Source organism: Corylus avellana, chromosome 2 (genome assembly GCF_965113065.1).
Source record: "Corylus avellana chromosome 2, dhCorAvel1.hap1.2, whole genome shotgun sequence".
NCBI classification, from domain to species: Eukaryota; Viridiplantae; Streptophyta; class Magnoliopsida; order Fagales; family Betulaceae; genus Corylus; species Corylus avellana.
The window spans coordinates 1817795-1835426 of NC_142491.1; the positions used below are offsets into that span (position 1 = coordinate 1817795).

The 17632-nt window shown below is 33.9% G+C and overlaps 1 protein-coding gene across 5 annotated transcripts; it reads left to right on the forward strand.

The window, feature by feature from the left end:
- Window positions 1-230: 230 nt before the first annotated feature.
- On the forward strand, window positions 231-11588 carry NAP7 (non-intrinsic ABC protein 7). Of its 5 annotated transcripts, none has more exons than XM_059579164.1 (8): window positions 231-624; window positions 733-783; window positions 2267-2488; window positions 3293-3415; window positions 4598-4774; window positions 5472-5578; window positions 9659-9755; window positions 11259-11588. In XM_059579164.1, the coding sequence occupies exons 1-6, from the start codon at window positions 307-309 to the stop codon at window positions 5556-5558; spliced, it is 978 nt and encodes a 325-aa protein (XP_059435147.1). In that variant the 5' UTR covers window positions 231-306; the 3' UTR covers window positions 5559-5578; window positions 9659-9755; window positions 11259-11588. The 5 variants fall into 5 exon arrangements, with proteins under 5 accessions (XP_059435147.1, XP_059435144.1, XP_059435145.1 ...); XM_059579161.1 differs by having other exon boundaries at window positions 9659-9750; XM_059579162.1 differs by having other exon boundaries at window positions 9676-9750.
- The last annotated feature ends 6044 nt before the right edge of the window (window positions 11589-17632 follow it).

The following is a 17632-nucleotide window of genomic DNA, read 5'->3' on the forward strand; positions in this document are numbered from 1 at the left end:
AAAAAAAAAAAAAAAAAAAAAAAAAAAATTGTACAATTTAAAATTACTAAACTAAAGAACCCTAAGTTTAACTAATTGCCTAAATAACATTAATCTTGATAATAATAATAATAATAATAATAATATACAAATAATTAATACGAACTTCCAAAAATATATATAAAGTATTATTTATATGAAAAATGAATTAGTTAATCAATTAGTTGGTAATAGTGAGCGTCGGCTTTTTTGTAAAACAAATCCAGAAAACGGAGTGTATTTGCCTCGACTCTCCCACAACACCGAGTCGTCTCCAACTTCTCTCCAATGGCTCTTCCCCTCCGTTGTTCCCACTACACTCCTCCATTAGCTTCTTCTTCCTCTTCTTCTTCTTCTTCATTTGTTAGATTCTCGCCCCCCAATTTCCTTCAATTTACGCTACCTGCCCTCCGCTCCCGCTCCAACCGCAGCTGGTCTCTCACGGCCGTGACGGCGTCACTCTCCGCCGTCGATTCTGTGGAAACTTCCGGTAGTCAATACGAGAATAAGAAGCTTCTGCTCGAAGTCAAAGACCTGACGGCGGTGATTGCAGAGTCCAGGCAACAAATTCTCAAAGGCGTTAACCTTTGCATCTATGAAGGAGAGGTCGGTTAATCCCCACCGTTGACCTTCTTCTTCGTCATTAGTTTTTGTAATTTTTTAATTTATCCTTTTTAACGAATTATTTGTTTATTTGTTGTGGTGTGTGAGTAGGTTCACGCGATTATGGGAAAGAATGGTTCTGGGAAGAGCACATTGGCAAAGGTAAGCATTTTAACTAAGCGTAAAACAACATGAACAACAAGCAGTTGTAAAATGTGGAAGATACAAGTAATCTAAACAAGTTTACTTAGAGAAATGATGAAGCTTCTGACTTTGATTTTACGTATTGCTCAATCCATTTTGCATTTAGAAGAGTATTGGGATTCTCTCCCGAATTATATAAAGGGAAAAAGAAAAAAAAAAATTACTAGTCTTAAGTTTTTTCCCGCTTTCATAATGCTGCTCAGTTTCTAATTTTTAAATAGGGTAAATCAAATTTAGTTTGGTTGTCATGTGATTTCAATTTAGTCTCTGGGATTTCAATTTCAACAATTAGGTCTTTAGGTTTTTCTATTGTTTCAAATGTGTCCCTCTGTCAATCTATCGTCCAAAAAATTAAGATTATGTAATGTCAGACCAATCAATTAATGTCACGAGGCTCTCATTTGATATATTATGTGACGCATGACACAATTACTTTAAATTACAAATATACTCTAAATAAAAAAAATTTTAAAAAAAAATTCTTTCTTTAGGATATATTTGTAATTTAAAGTGATTGTGCCATGTTGCCCATGTTGTGCCAAACAAGAGCTGAATGGCATTAATTAATTAGTTGGACACGGTGAGAAACGAGCTACATTTCTAAAATCAGGCACCAAGAGCTAAGAAGGGGGTCTGCTTTAGCTTAAGGATTTAATTGTCAAAATTGAAAACCTAGGGATTAAATTGAAATCGCAAGAAAACCTAGGGACTAAATTTGATTTTTCCGTTTTAAATAATAGTCTCTGGTTTTACTATTTTTTTATCATAAGTTTTCTTGAAATTTTTGGCTAATTTCTTAGCAGAATCCATGTGAAATGTCCATGGTATCCTAGAGGACTAAAATTGGGGATTAAGGGGGTTGTCCAACCATCCCTCGAGCTCTTTTTAAGCATGGCCTGACACCACCCCCCCTCTTCAAAAAGGAGGTTTTGGGGGTGGTCCGACCGCCCCCTTACCTTGGGGGTCATTGGGCCACCCCCTCATCTTGAGAGCAGTTGGACTGCCTTTTAAGAGTTTAGAACATGAACTCTGGGTAGTTATGCTTTGTACAAGTCTGAGGTTTACCCAACAGGGGTGGATACACGAAGTAGCTCTGCCTTGAAGGGTTTCCTTGTTATCAAAAGGAACTTTATGTAGTAAATTGTATTTTTCCCTTATATAAATATAGGTCAATATTAAATCGCTTATTTTCTCATTTTTTTCAATTAGTTTGATAGTTTTTCAGGAATTTCAAATAGTTCTGTCTATCAATTTCCTAACATATGTCATGTGACATTTCAATTATACCCCCCAAGGAAAAAGAAAATTACCATAAACCAAATCACTTGAAACTAAGCACTTTTTGGGTATTATACAAAGTCCTATCCCCAAATTATTAAACTGGTCTGCTTCCTTATTTCTTGATAACAAAAAAGTTTCAGTAACATCTTATATGCTGTAGGTTCTTGCAGGCCATCCAGATTATGAAGTGACGGGAGGGAGTGCTGTGTTCAAAGGGGAGAGCTTGCTGGACATGGAACCAGAGGAAAGGTCACTTGCTGGCCTCTTTATGAGCTTCCAGTCCCCCATCGAGATTCCAGGCGTGAACAATATTGACTTTCTGAATATGGCTTATAATGCTCAGAGAAGAAAACTTGGTCAGCCGGAGCTTGGACCAATTGAGGTTTAATACTATCAGCAAGTCCCTTCATATTTGTTTTATTATTGTAATTGTTATCCGAAATTCTAATATTCTATCCGCATTGCATGTCATTTAAGTTATATATGTCTCTATCATTCTACGACCTGGTTTATTACTCAGAAAATACTTATGGAAGAAGTCTTGAGAAGCAGATGGTAGTACTTAATCTTTAAATTGGAATTTATTGTATTTATTTGATGTGGCCAACGCCGATTAGTTGTTGATCATATATCCAACCTCAGATTAATTGGGATTAAGGCTTAGTTGAGTTGAGTTGAGTTGAATTATTACAACCATATTTTCTTCAAGACATTTTTAGTAGTTTAGTACTATATAAAATTTTTTAGTATTTTAACTGGAAGGAGATAATTATAATCTTGTTTGTGTGATAACTTAGACATGAGACAATAGCTGCACCATATGGCTATTATAGTTTGTTCTTTGTGGAATTTATTGGGATTCTCCTTGATTAAACCTCTTAAATCATAGAAAATATTAATTGGGCAGTGTCTTGCCTCCCTGTTATGTATAATGAGATTATCAACATTTCTAGAACATATTATGATTGTTTGGCTGACCAAATATGGATCTTATACATGTATATATTTGAGAAGGGGGATTTTCTTGATATACTAATGTTATTTTCCTTTACCTCTTTGTGAGTTGTTGAATTTATATGACCATATAAATTTACTATTTCCGATTAATTGATGGAACATTTTGTTCCAAGTAATCAGGTGATGGCTTCTGGCTTACTCAATTACTGACATTGTTTTGTCCTTCCAGTTCTATGCCTACATTTTTCCCAAACTTGAACTTGTGAAGATGAAGGCAGACTTTCTTAATAGAAATGTTAATGAAGGATTCAGTGGTGGTGAAAAGAAGAGGAATGAAATTTTACAACTTGCAGTAAGAATATAAATCTATTTATCTTCTCTCTTGTGTCATTTTAACTAGAATGTTACTTTTGACGATTAACTTCCCCATTGTATCTTTCATATAAGGTAGGGTTAGAATATTTGTTTTTTGATGGAAAGCAGAGAAAGAGAAACCATATGGTTTGTCCTTCTGCATGTGAGGCCTATTTTTGATAATCATACTTAGCTAATGCTGTCATGGATTTCTTCTTGTAATTTTGTATTTTCGTGATATAGTCAGGCAAAGATGACTTGATTAGATGGGTATTGGGATTTTTTTTCCTAAACATTTGAGCACTAAAATTATTGGGTCTCATTATGTATTAAGGGATGATATCTTACGATTTTAGTGAAGCTACCTTTTACTGCAATTGAAGTAATTTGAGGTTAAGGTGCTACATTAGAGTTAGAAAGGTTAAAATGATGTAGATGTGATAAATACAAATATATACTCATGCTGTTTACGGAAAATATGATGGGAAAGCTTAAATACACTGGATTCCTGCTGTAGGAATCATGTCGCTGGCCCTGGATTATTGGACTTGGGCATTCATTTATGAAGTGATATATTAGTTTGTGTTGCTTTGGGTGCACTTGGAAAAGTGTGGGTATTTTGATCCAAGAATGGCTGATTGCAGCTGGATGAGAAACTAGCCCTTGATTTGGATATAAAAGTTTTACTAGAGCTCTTCCTATGACATTACTAAAGTGAGTGGGTTCGTTTGGCAACAGTTTTTGTCCAAGTTTTCTCCTTTCTACCATAAAAACAAAATCATTAACAAACAACTCAAAACACAAAACCCTCATAGAATACTTAAACTACTTTCACCTTTATGTCAAATCAAAACACTTTCATAGAAAAGACATCTTCTAAAAAGTTTTGCCAAATGAACCCAGTAATTTTGGAGAACTTGCATACTGGACTTTCTCTTTCCAGTTGCTGAACTCAAATTTGTTTTTTGTTGGGGGGGGTTTGGAGATTGAGGCAGTTAGATACTATCTGTAGTTGAGCTATTGTGCTGAAGTTAACAAGCATGAAGAGGAAAGATATACCAAATTTTGGTGCAGTTTGTCAATGATTTGAATTTTTTCTAACTTGCAAACACTTTTTTATATCTTCAGTTATATAAATTTACTCCATCTCCCTTGTAGTAATATGCCCTTTTGTATGCAGGTTCTGGGTGCGGATTTGGCCATCTTGGATGAAATTGATTCGGGACTGGATGTTGATGCACTTCGCGATGTAGCAGATGCAGTGAATAGGCTTTTGACTCCAAAGAATTCTTTATTGATGATTACTCATTATGAACGACTTTTGAATTTTATAAAGCCTGTACGTGTCCATGTTATGGTAAGTCATTTGAAGATCTTGAAGAACTACATAATATTGTCTCAGGTTTGGGGTTGGCTGGGAGGGAATGGGGTATTGGGAGGAGTGGATGCCTCTCCCTATCTTTTTGGAGAGAGAAAAAAAAATTTATAAAATTTTACATGGTCATTTTATACGAGTCTTTGATTTGCATGTATTTAAAATTTTATCAAGTTAGCATGAAATAGCATTGTTTGGTTAAGAAAATTTAGCAGAATTCATTCAAACTAACTATAGCCTAGATAATTCATAAAGGTTGGGATGGGCTGCCGAATCCCTCAAGTTGGCCTTGGTTGACCTCAACCTTGGCTCAACCATTCAAAGCAGCAGCTCTAGGTTTTGGTCTTCTCTATGGCTGAATAAGCAATGGTGAAATTCTAGAGGATATACTGTCTTCAAGTTCTATGAAAAGCAGAATGGAGTGTTTCCATCAGAATTGAAACATAAGGGTTTTCCATTACAATTCTAATATGATTTTGTGAACTCTAAATTATCTCAGCACTTCTTGCTTCAGATTATGCCCTAAACCTGATATTTTGATATGGATTAGAAATGAGATTTTAGTTCCTGTAGCAAGTCAATCCTAGTGCTATTGAAGCCGTTTTTAGTATACAGCTTATTGAAACTGTTTCTACAGACCCGTTTAATCACAGTTGTTATATGAATTCATGGGTTTTAGGAGGATGGGAAAATTGTGAAGACAGGAGACGTTTCAATAGCAAAACTTCTGGAGGATGAAGGGTATCAAGCAATTTCTGCAGCATAACTGCATGACAATTGATAGTGGTAGTCTCTCTCTCTCTCTCTCTGCATAACTGCATGGCAATTGATATTGGTATTGTGTGTGTGTGTGTGTGTTTGCACGCGAATGTGTGTGTTCATTCTAAGTACCGCAACTATACTCCTATCAGCACCATTCAGTCAAATTTTGTGATGCCGTTTCTATTTGGGACCTTAGCAGTCCTGATTCATCTATCTTAAGGCTTCTAAATTTCCTCATTTCTTATGGTTCCATACTGAATTGCTTGCATAGTAAGCGATTTTAATTTCAAAATTATCATGACTGTGTTTTTCGAACTGACATCTTGAGCCTCACAACAAATACATCAATGGAATTATTTTTTAGATTAGGCTTTACAGGATCTTTGTGTTGAAAGGCAGTGGTGATTTATTTGGAACAGCTGAGGCCCAAGTTACAGTTGCAGGCCATCAATATTCCACACTTGGGGCTGGGTATCGTCAGATTATGCACCTACCTTGTGCCTCATCTAACACTAATTGTACACTTGATTTAGTGGCTCAGAGATTTTCTAAGTTAAAGGTTATTTGAAGCTTAATTACAATGGTAGACGTGAGAATTTGATCTGCTGCTTTTAGTTTTAAAACCAGACAGAAGATTGGCATTTTGTCTGATTGTTGCAGTCTTACATTTTTAGTTTTAGTTGATATTTTGAGTGAATCCTGTATATTTGTTTGCCTATAAGTTGCATAGGTGGATTCTGTAATCATTATATATATATATTTTCCAAGGATTGGGTGGCCCCACTAATGTGAAACACTGTGTGATCCCATGTGGTGTCTTCCATGTCCGCCCCACCATAATATCTTCTTTTTTTGTTGTGCGTCATGGAGTTTCAACCATACAAAATTCTCCAAGGTTGGGAAGAGTCAAAAGTTATGGGGAGTGGCTTGCATTGATGAAAAGTAATGATTGCTTAGCTGGATTTGTTCTAAACAGTGTTCAGCCTGGTTGTGTTTTTAAAATGCTCTATGTAGAGGTATAACATCCCGGTTCCGTATTGGGAAGATGAGTAGCTCACATAAAATGGGTGGTTTGTAAAGATAGTCATGAGTGCTAAGTCCCACATTACCTAGTTATAAGGTGAAATTGGACTTTATAAGAAATTCTAGGGAAGCTCTAAATTGACTAGTTCTTTTGAGGTTATAGCACAGATGTGGCTAACACTTTTTCCTAGGTTGTTATAAATGGTATCAAAGCGACCTAGTAATACCAAGTCATGTGGTACTAGAGTACTGCATGACGTGACCCTGACGAGGACGTCAAAAATTTAAGAAGGAGAATTTGTAACACCCGAGTCCCATATTAGGAAGAGATGAGTAACCCACATAGAGTGGGTAGTTTATAAGAGATAGTCATGAGTTCTAAGTCACACATTGCCTAATTACTAAGTGAAACTGAGCTTTATAATGAATACTAAGGAAGCTCCAAATTAATTTGTCATTTTGGGGTGATAGCGCAGATGTGACTAGTGCTTTTCCTTGGGTCGTTACAATCATTTTCGGGTTATACTACAGATGTGGTTAGCGCTTTTTTCTGAATCGTTACAAATGATATCAAAATCACCTAGTAACGCCAAGCCATGTGGTACTGCATAATACAACTCTGACAAGGACATCAAGAGTTTAAGTGGGGGAGTTTGTAACATCCTGGTCTCATATTTTAGAAGATAAGGAGTAGCTCACTTAGAGTGAGTGATTTATAAAGATAATCATGAGTGCTAAGTCCCACTTTGTCTAGTAATTAGGTGAAACTGGACTTTATAAGAAATTCTAGAGAAGCTCCAAATTGACTAGTCATTTTGGGGTTATAGCACAAATGTGGCTAGCGCTTTTTTTTTAGTTGTTACAGACAGGTTTCTGCTAACTATCACTGGATCACTTTTATCTACTTCAAACAATGGACGTCAGAACGTCCTTTTGACAGAAATCTGCCGTTAAGTAAAAAAACCTCTAAAAGCCATCTTTGTCACACCAAACTTTTTGGGTGATGAACTAGATTTACAAGCAAAGTTTTGAATACCGAATAAGGCTAATTTTTAAAACCTAACATAATTTAAACCTTATTACTTTTTTTTATATTTTCCGTGCCTTTGTGTTAATCACCCTCTTAGTGCAGATTTTTTACTCAATAAGATAGCAAGTTGGTGGTTATTTTCTGTATCAAACTGGTATAGAATAAATCTTAACGAATTTTTCTGCATTAGATTGGAATGGGAGAATATTTAGGCTCTCCATAATGCTTTATTTGTCTAGGCATATTCTGAAGGAACTAGAATAAAGAGGGAAACTAACATTGTTGCAACACACAATTATGTGGTTCACTCATGCATTATGTTTTGAGAAATTTGGTCTGAGATATATTTATCATCTACTTAAAGGATTTGGTTTCAGGAGCTAAGTAACAGCACACTAATGTGGTTTAGCTCTCTTATGTATAGGCTTGAGTATGTTTCTTGATACACTGATAAATTTAGGATATTTTGACTCCGTCATGGTGAAAGACATACATCTTTCTTCTTTGAAGTCGACAAACACTGCAACCCAGAAAAAAAAAAAAAAGAAAAAAAAAAAAGACAAATGAGTCTGTCTACTTCTTGCCTAGATGCTATGATTACTAATATATCTTTATCAGTTCAACAAATGAATTTTTCTTTTTCACATATTCTTTTAAGTCAAATTGTTTGACTGGCCTATTGTAGAAAAGATTATTGAAGGTTTCCTTCACGTACGACCATTCTTGAAGATTTATACTTGATATGGTGTAAAATTGGATGATGGCAAATACATGATTAAACCTTAGAAATCCTTTAGTCCACAACGAAAACTCTAGAATCCACCAGAAAATAGAAAAACTCTTGAAATAATTATCTGGATTAAACTAAAATCTAATTTTCATTTAACAGATTGAAAGCCAATTTAAATGCTCCATGAAACCTATTTTGCACGGGAAAACATTTGTAAACTACTCCTAATTAATATGCTATTATATAAGGATTTAAATTTTACCAGGAAACTCTAAGAACACCTAAATACGTAGAAATGGGAATCCTACGCTTACAATTTCCGAATGTTACAAAAATGTTAGTAAAAATTCTTCTAATGATGTTCTACATTAGTGCCCCTCCTCTTTTTTTCTTCTGTTGAAATCATTTTTTATTTCTCCCTACAACTTACACAGCTACACTGAGGGGCTCATATGCATGGACTCAAAGACTATAGGTAACATGTAATTCGATAGGGTACTATTTCTACATGTATGATGCTCTGTGAACAGAAAGGCAAATGACTATTTTATTATTTATAAAGAGCACAGAAAGTTTTTATTTTTCAATTCTGGCACAAGCACATGTACATATAGCATGAGATATTTGTGGATAGTCTTTACATTCAAATAGCATCTCCCAGCATTAGTTAAAGTGTAAACAATTCTAGGTTGAAGTACGATTTTGCTGCTAAGTTAGGAAAATGATGGATGGGTAACAGAGAATCTCCGAGTAACAGATGGTCTAGAATCATGGTAGGGGATAATAGACTATAGAAAATATTTCTACTTCATTAATCTATCCCCCTTTGAAAAGAGATTCTATTTGTGGGCTTTAAATTTGTTCTGCATACAAGCAACTCACTATAGTGTCTCTTCTCCCATTACCAAACGTTTAGCCCCATTATGATGGGGGAAATTGAGAAAAGAAACAGAAGCCTACACACACACACATACTCACTAAAGCTTATACATTATAATATGCATTTGGTTTCTTTTTGTCCATTACCAAACACTTTGTTCTGAATGTATGTTTTGTCTAAGCATCAGCTTTAGAAGCCCCAGGATGTTTGCTTCCATGCTTTTGTTGTATTGCAATCTTTGCTCATTTATATGAAGTTGAAATATTTTGAACTTGTATTTTGTTGGAAGTATTTCATGAAATTAGTCTGTGACTTGGTGAGTAGGAATTTGTGCTGCAAGTATGATCCTGGTGTTTACATCTGAATAAAATTTTCTGTGCATATCTTTAGTTTAATATACTCTTCTGCAAAGTGACATTTTTCTAGGTTTCTTTTGCTTAGATTGGAATCTTATATAGGTAAACTCTTCTGAGCAGTGTGGCAGATAACAGTCTGGATGTGAGGGATGTTGCCTATTGCAGAAACTGCCTCAGGTATGGTATGTTCACGCAGAAATGCTGAGTATACTCCAGTAAATTTTATTTTATTTTTTAATTTCTAGTTTCTCATAAGAAAATGGGTTCAGAAAAGGATAAAAAGTTTTAATGTCATTATTTGATAAAAGAAAGTCAGATATGGATATCGGTAGGCAAAACATAGTCTGATAAAAGGAAAACATCATAATGATGTCACCCACAAGCTTTTATTTTGAAATGGTGGACCTTCATCATTTATATCTCACTCAAAATGATCAGAGTCATCCCCAATGCTACACGACCTCATATTTTTCAGTTCTAAAAGAGTCTGAAATTTTCTGAACAGTACATATCTCTAGCTGGCTTAAAAAAACTTCACCAAGTTTCAACCCATCATTCAATAGCTTAAGTAATTATAATATGGAAAGTCAAATCTGGATAATGATAGGCAGAACATAGAAATTTTGTAGCAATGAAAGCAACATAATGATGCCACCCACAAGCATTTATTTTCAAATGGCGGACCAACATCTTCATCATTCATGTCTCACTCAAAATGTTCCAGAGTCGGCCCCAATCCAGCACAGACTTCATATCATAATATCTAGCATTACTCTTAAGCTAAACGTCTCTGTTTTGATTGGATCCCACAAGTTGGAGGAGTTTAAAATCCAGGCTTGTTGTTCACTTCAGTGTGACTGCCTCTGCATTGTTGGATGTGTCTTGTGACTTGCTGGGCTATCTGAAACTTATTGAGATTTAACAGTTTTGAGCATTATTACTCTGTTATTAAAAATTTGCTCAATTCCAAATCACGTGAGCTGTCATTAATCATTTACTAGACTAAGCGACGTTTCAGTATTTATATTTAGTCATTCGAAGAAGGCCTCTTTCATTAGTTATAACAGAAGAAAACATATATTCTCTCCTTTATTTGTGTAATGCTTATTCCTACAAAATAATGCATAAAATAGAAAACGATCTTAGAAGATAGAGTAATACTAGAAACCATATTTTCATCCGACGACTATTCCACCATGCTGATGTGGTAGTGCCAATTAGGCCTTGAATCAGTTGTTGTAAAAAATAAAATAAAATAAATAAAAAATAAAAAAAGCAAGAGACTAATTGGCTCTATCACGTCAACAAAATAAGATAATGGTGTGATAAAAGTATAGTTTCTAGCATTAGTTTAAAAGAGATAAAATGAAAATTTTTGATTAGTTAATAAAGCAAAATCTTTTCTTTTTTTTTTTTTTTTATCTGAACCCATGTTCATCTTTTTGGGCACGGCAAACTTATTTTGCCTTTTGGATTCAGCTTATAATCTGGTGGCCTTTTGGCCTTATTCTGTGGATTGTGAATCTTTTTTTTTTTTTTTTTTTTTGCACATAAGTATATAAACATTTAGGCATTTTTGGGGGCAATCAGACAGAAGAGGTTGCCTTTTTCAATATCTTCGACTATTTTTTTTGACAGAAGTTGCATTGTTATTCCCAAGACTTAACTTATTTCCATTCTTGCAGATTTTGCAGCATCTTTCAGAGGAGACAAGTGCAGAATATCAGAGACTGTTTTATCTGAAATCCGGGCAACATAATGTTTATAGATTTGTGAGAGACTATCATCAGCCATACTTCATGATGTTTATGTATCGAGTATATCCCAGTTTTCGATGTCTTCAGGCTTGTCTCCCAAGGCCTTGTTGCAGAGTAAGATATTTTTATGTAAAAAAATTTTGATGATATCTTCTAGTCTAGTTCGTTTAAATTTATATGTGTACAATGTGGATTTTGCATTATTTAATCGTCATTCTTGCTCTGGGAAACAACTTACAATTTAAATGGTTTCTTGCCTGATCTGGAATTTCTGATTATTGCTTGCTAACTTTTGTGAAATAGAGATGAATATTTTATGGTAAATATTACATTTTACTAGTGTATACGTTATTATTTGATTTAGTAAGTTATACAATCGACATACAATTTGATGATGTGACAGTGAAAATGTATTATTGGATTAACACTTGTTAAAAAAATAAAAATAAAAAAATTACTGAGTATTACTGGCACATCATTCAATTGTATCACAGTTGTATAATAGTCATTATTAAATAACATTAGTCATTGTAAAAAATTTAAATGATGTGACACTATATATACCATTAGATGAAACAATATAAAATCTTGACCATAGAATGGAGACCGCTAACCGCCTACCCTTATATATAATAATATAAATATAAATATTTTATCTTTAAAATATAACATCAAAATGACGTCGTTTTGGAGGAAAACAAACACTTAATCACTCAGCCTGATTTATATATATTAGGGTTTTATTATATTCTCTCAGTCTCAGACTCTCTCTCACAACTCAAGTCTCACATGGCCCCGTCCCTCTCTCTCGTCTCTCTCGTCGCCATCCCTCTCTCTCGGACTCCCTATATCTCCTCTCTCTCATCGCCTCTGTCTCTCCTCTCTCTCGTTGTCTCTCTCTGCCTCATAGGCTGAATGGCTGATGATCTCGATCGGGTGAATTTTTGTCCATTTATTTTTTAGTTTTAGGGTTGTTTGCTTGTAGTTGTTGAAAAAGTAAGGGAAAAACTTACAAATTATTGCAATTATTTTTGCATCTTCTTGATTTAAACAAATTGTTAATTGTTATTTTCATTTTTTTGTTGATCTTCTTTTTGTTAGTTGTTATATTCATCTTGTATTTTACCACTTAAAGTACCTAAAAAAGCCTAAAAGCTTATATAAAAAAGCGGTTATAAAACCACCGGTTATTGATTTTAGTAACCGCTAATCGCCAGTTATAAAATAACTTTTAACCGCCTAAGCAGAGCAGTTGTGGTTATTAAAATTTAATAACCGCTTTGGGCGGTTGCGGTTAGCAATTTTAGCCAATAACTACTAATTGAAACTGCTTGTACAGCCCTAACATATGGTACTTGACATATAGCTAAATATCAGTTTAATACTTCCATTACCATTCTGTCAACCAAACTAATAGACTGCAATAGCGAAACCACCCTTTTTTGGCCATAGGGGGGGCCGAACCACCTCCAAGGGCCTTATAAGTAGTTTAGCTACCTCCTTACGGGCTGTAAGTGGTGGCCAAAACTACCTCTATGGCAGTTCGTTAGTTTGAACGACTAAATGGTGACAGGGTATTAAATTGGTATGTGTTATTGAGTTGCAGGTGATGTTGAATATACCAATAAATGAAAAAATATAAAATATTAGCCATAAAATGGAGAGTATCCTTATAAAATATTAATCCACTTTTGTATGTAAGGATTGATTAATATTTTCGTATGGGAAACATGTTATTGGATCGCAGTCTTGCAGACGAAGCTGAATGTTGAAGTGAACTGGGAAGCCTGATGCTTTAGCTATAAATGTCTATGTTTGGGTCAGATGGGCTAGCCCAACGAAAGGTTTTCAATGCTTGGGCCTGGTGTTTAGACCCATAGTTCGTGCTGTGTCACTTGTTTTGGCCCAATCAGACTTCCAGCAAGACCTAGCTTCAGTGAAACTTGGCTCGGCCTGGGCTCTGAGCATATATATTTGGTAATTTTTATTTAGCATATATATACTTTAAAAATCTTGGGATATCTAGAGAAATTTCAGCCAAGAACCTCTTGAATTATAAATTTATGTCTAATCCTTCAGCTATAAAATAATTACTGAAAGAGTGGAGAGGAAAATTTTGAAATACAATAAGTTAAAAAATAATTCAATGGGCGGGTCAAGCCAAGGGCGGCCCAATGGGAACCAGCATAGCAATCTATAAATTAACGTGATAATCACGTGCATTTTAGACATATGTCAATTTAATTGAGTTGAAAATTAGAGAAAATTTGTCCTTATTTTTTATTCACATTGGATCTTGGATCCTTTTAATATTGTTATTCAGAAAGAAAAATGGGACCATAAGTTGCTCTAATAGCACAATATCTAAAACTATATTCATTAAGAAGAAGAAAAAAAAAATAGTTGACCCATTAAAGAGAGGGTAGCTATCCTCACGAACTCTCAATCACAAATTTCGTGAATTCTAATAGTATTACTCATTGTACTAGAAGGATCTACTTCTTTTTAACTCTAGATATGCTATTTAGTATTTTTAGTTGACGTGATGTACTGGATTCACCCTTAAATTAATTTTAATTAAAAAAAAAATAGTAAATTAAACATGTCACATCATTGCATCCAATTAATTATATTTTAGGGGTATTTTTGTCTTTTCACTTTTTTTGAATGATAAAACTGCCCCACATATATAACTAACTAAATCCTAATTCGGGTTGAGTGAGGATTTGAACTAGTAACCTCTGTTTGATGATGCGTGGTCCCAGCTGATTGAGATACTTCTTGGAGACTTGTGCAATGTCAATTAGTGCAATTAATAATGTCATTAATTGTTTGCGACTTTTCAAATTGACCTCCTTGAATTAGAATCTCTTGATGCCAAACTTGTTGACCAATGACAATTGGACTAACATGTCACTTAGAAAAAAAAAATGGCTTGCAAAAGTAAAGGAACTTGTTGACCAATGACAGTTGGACTAACATGTTACTTAGAAGAAAAAAAATGGCTTGCAAAAGTAAAGGTGGGTTTGGTACAGGGTGAGCTTTAGAGTTCGATTGACTATTTGATTTTGAGTTAAAAGTATAATTTTAAACAAAATCATAGAAAATGTATTTTTTCGGAGTGAATGTTCACAAATCAAATGAATAATTTGAAAAAGATATGGATGGAAATGGAGAAATAATAGGTTTCTTAAAAAATTGCAATTTGAAAAACGTAGAAAAATTTATATTTTCAAATTGCAAGTATTGGGGGCGTTTTTCAGGATAGATGTTGTACATTAGTGAAGGGATCCAATCTACTTTAGATTCTTCATCTTGATCACATGATAAAGAACTTATCACAAGATCTTCATTGACAACCTCTTTATCATAAGTTGGTGGATAATTCAACTCTTCGAACCATTGAGAAGGAACTCCAACATCTTCTTCATGATGGAATTCTTCATTAACGTACTCTTCTTCTTGGGCTTCCTCATCGACACACTCTTTCTTTAGGAATTCTTCATCAACGAACTCTTCGTCGTTGAATTCCTCATCAACACATTCTTCCTCTTCGAAATCATCATCAACAAACTCATCTTCGTCCTCCACGTAAGATAGACTCAGTAGATGGATTTGAGGCTTAAGCACAACAATCAAGGCAGCATGTTATAGCTTTCATGCATCGAACTGTACCATCATCCGCTGAGATCGCACCTCACTTTTTACACCATAAGTGTTGGCCTGTACATAATTATACGGTAAGAACGCGGTCCTCATGTACAGCATAGGTGCTTCTAACTCTTGATCCTCTCTTTATCTTGTCATACTGTTTCTTACTTCAAGCACTGTGACCACACATTAGCTCCTAGAAATTGAGTTCTACTAAAAAGACCCTTTAATCATCAGACACCTCCATGAAGTCTAAAATCTCATTTATAGCAACTACTCAATCAATAAATTTTTCACGCTGCACGAAATTGTGAAACTCCATGATGTCGAGTTTGAGTCATGTTTCCCACCGATTAGCTCGGCCTTGCTCTATGTAGGAATCCTTCCATGCTTTGCGCCCAGCAAATGGGTTGTCGGATTCACTCTCAATGATATACTTGTCTTCATCGATCCGCATAATGCAGGTTTGGTTAACGTTGACGACCATTTGGGTCTCTCATGGCATTAAGTTGACCGGATAAGAGTCTGATTTGCTCTTCAAATCACCTAAATCTTGCACCGAACCACTCTTCCATGTGTTGCCGACGAATCACCACTTGTTCATCATGTGATGTCTCTTTTCGCTCATGCATAACATCAAGGCTTACATATTTGTTACCTTTGTTGCATCTTCTTCATGCCATGGCATGAAAGTTGTTCGGCTCTTATATCAACTGATCCAGCATGGCGTAGTGAGCTCACAAAACAATAAACACAAGAATTACAATTCTTCTCAAACCAAGATTATATCAAGGAATTGAGGCAAAATTGATAGAAAACCATTATTCAAGTGTTTCCATTGATAAACAACAAAATAACATCAAAAACTATTTTCTTTGGGCTTCTATAACATGTATTTATAGTAATTAAAACCCTGAACCTAGTAGAACACCATAATAAATCGATTTTACAAAACTGGGTGCACCTCCTTTGCAATATAGTACAATTGCAACAGCAAACGAGCAACTCTCTCCAAACCCTTTTGATAGCTTATTTGAATGCAACGACAAACAAGCCATTTTGTCCAGTTGAATATTTTTTTTTAAAAATAAAATAAAATAAAATAAAAATTTACCTACTACATCTAAACTTTTTTTTTTTTAAAAAAAAAACTAAAAGAAAAACACTCTTCAAAATACATTCTATTATTCTAATATGGATGAGAAATCACTTCTAATCATTCCTATCCGCCAAGATCTTTTAAAGTTTAGAGGGTGCCGCTAGTGATGTTCCAATATATGATGGAAAACAAGAGAAAGAGCCCCAATACGTGTCAAAGAGTATTGCACTCCCACTACTTTTTTAAAGTAATTTCATTGTTTGCCAATAAATTTTAAAGTTGTGGTTTTAATATTATAAATTCTAAATTCATGGACCAACCTTTTGGTTTTAATGTTATAAATTCTAGAGTTTTTATGCACGCATACCATTAAAATATGAGTAATGCTAGGAACCCGCGTAAAATTTCAGATAAATTTGGATTTTTTTTTTCAATTTTTTTTTTTTAATATAACCATATGTAAACATTATTTCCCTCTATTATTTTTAAAAAATGAAAAAAAAAAAATAGGAATTATCCCAGTTCCTAGCATTCTTGTTAACATATATATGTTTATCAATACTTTTTAGAGTTTATTTATTTATTTATTTTTATTTAAAACATATTTTTATGTGATATAAATGTTAAAACAATTTTGAATGTTTTGTATTTTAAGTTATTTGTTAATATTTTTGTATTAAAAAATAAACAAAAGAGAGAAGATTTTTTTATTTTTTTATTTATTTTTAATAAAAAATGCTTACACACTAGTCATGAATCCAACCTGCACTTCATTAGAGTTTTACATATGACAAATTTTAGTGATAGACATTATACGGCAACTCAACTACAAAGAAAAAGAATTATCCGCTCCATTATTGTCAAGAAATAAAACCACCAATCTTTCTCTTTTTGTTTCTATATAAAAAGCCACTAATGCTATACATTCATTAGTAAAACACTTAATTATTACATTTATCCATTTTAACTACTATTTTTTAATAATATTTATTTAATATTTTAAATATTAAAAAGACATAAATTTCCTATAAACTGGATTGTAGACTTTAAATACAGTCTAAATGTATCATTTGTCCTTTGAACATGTTATTAAAAAAAGAGTAAGTCTAAAAACTTAACTCTTTTATAACTGCGGTACAATTGGGCCGATGGGGAGTGCTCATCCAAATTTTTTACAAAGAGATGCTTACTAAACTTATGTGTAACTAATTTATTGGAGATAAACAAAATAATTAATTAAAAGAAATGTAATAGTACCGATGAATGAGCTACACACAGTTTGGTAAGACTCTTTTGGTAAAAGATTTGATATCCATAGCATTTCTCAAAAAAGTAACATATATGTCTTCACATGTAAGAATAATTTTTTTTTTTTTTTTTTAAAATACTATGTGAGAATGTGCTTTTTATATATTTTTAAAAAGCATTAATAAGAAAGCATGCACTTCTTAGTTCTTATATGCTTAAATGACGGGTGCCACTTTTTTAGAAAAAAAAAAAGTGGCAAGGCGTGGTGGATTGAGATTGGGCCGTATGGTTTCCTTTGGGGTTG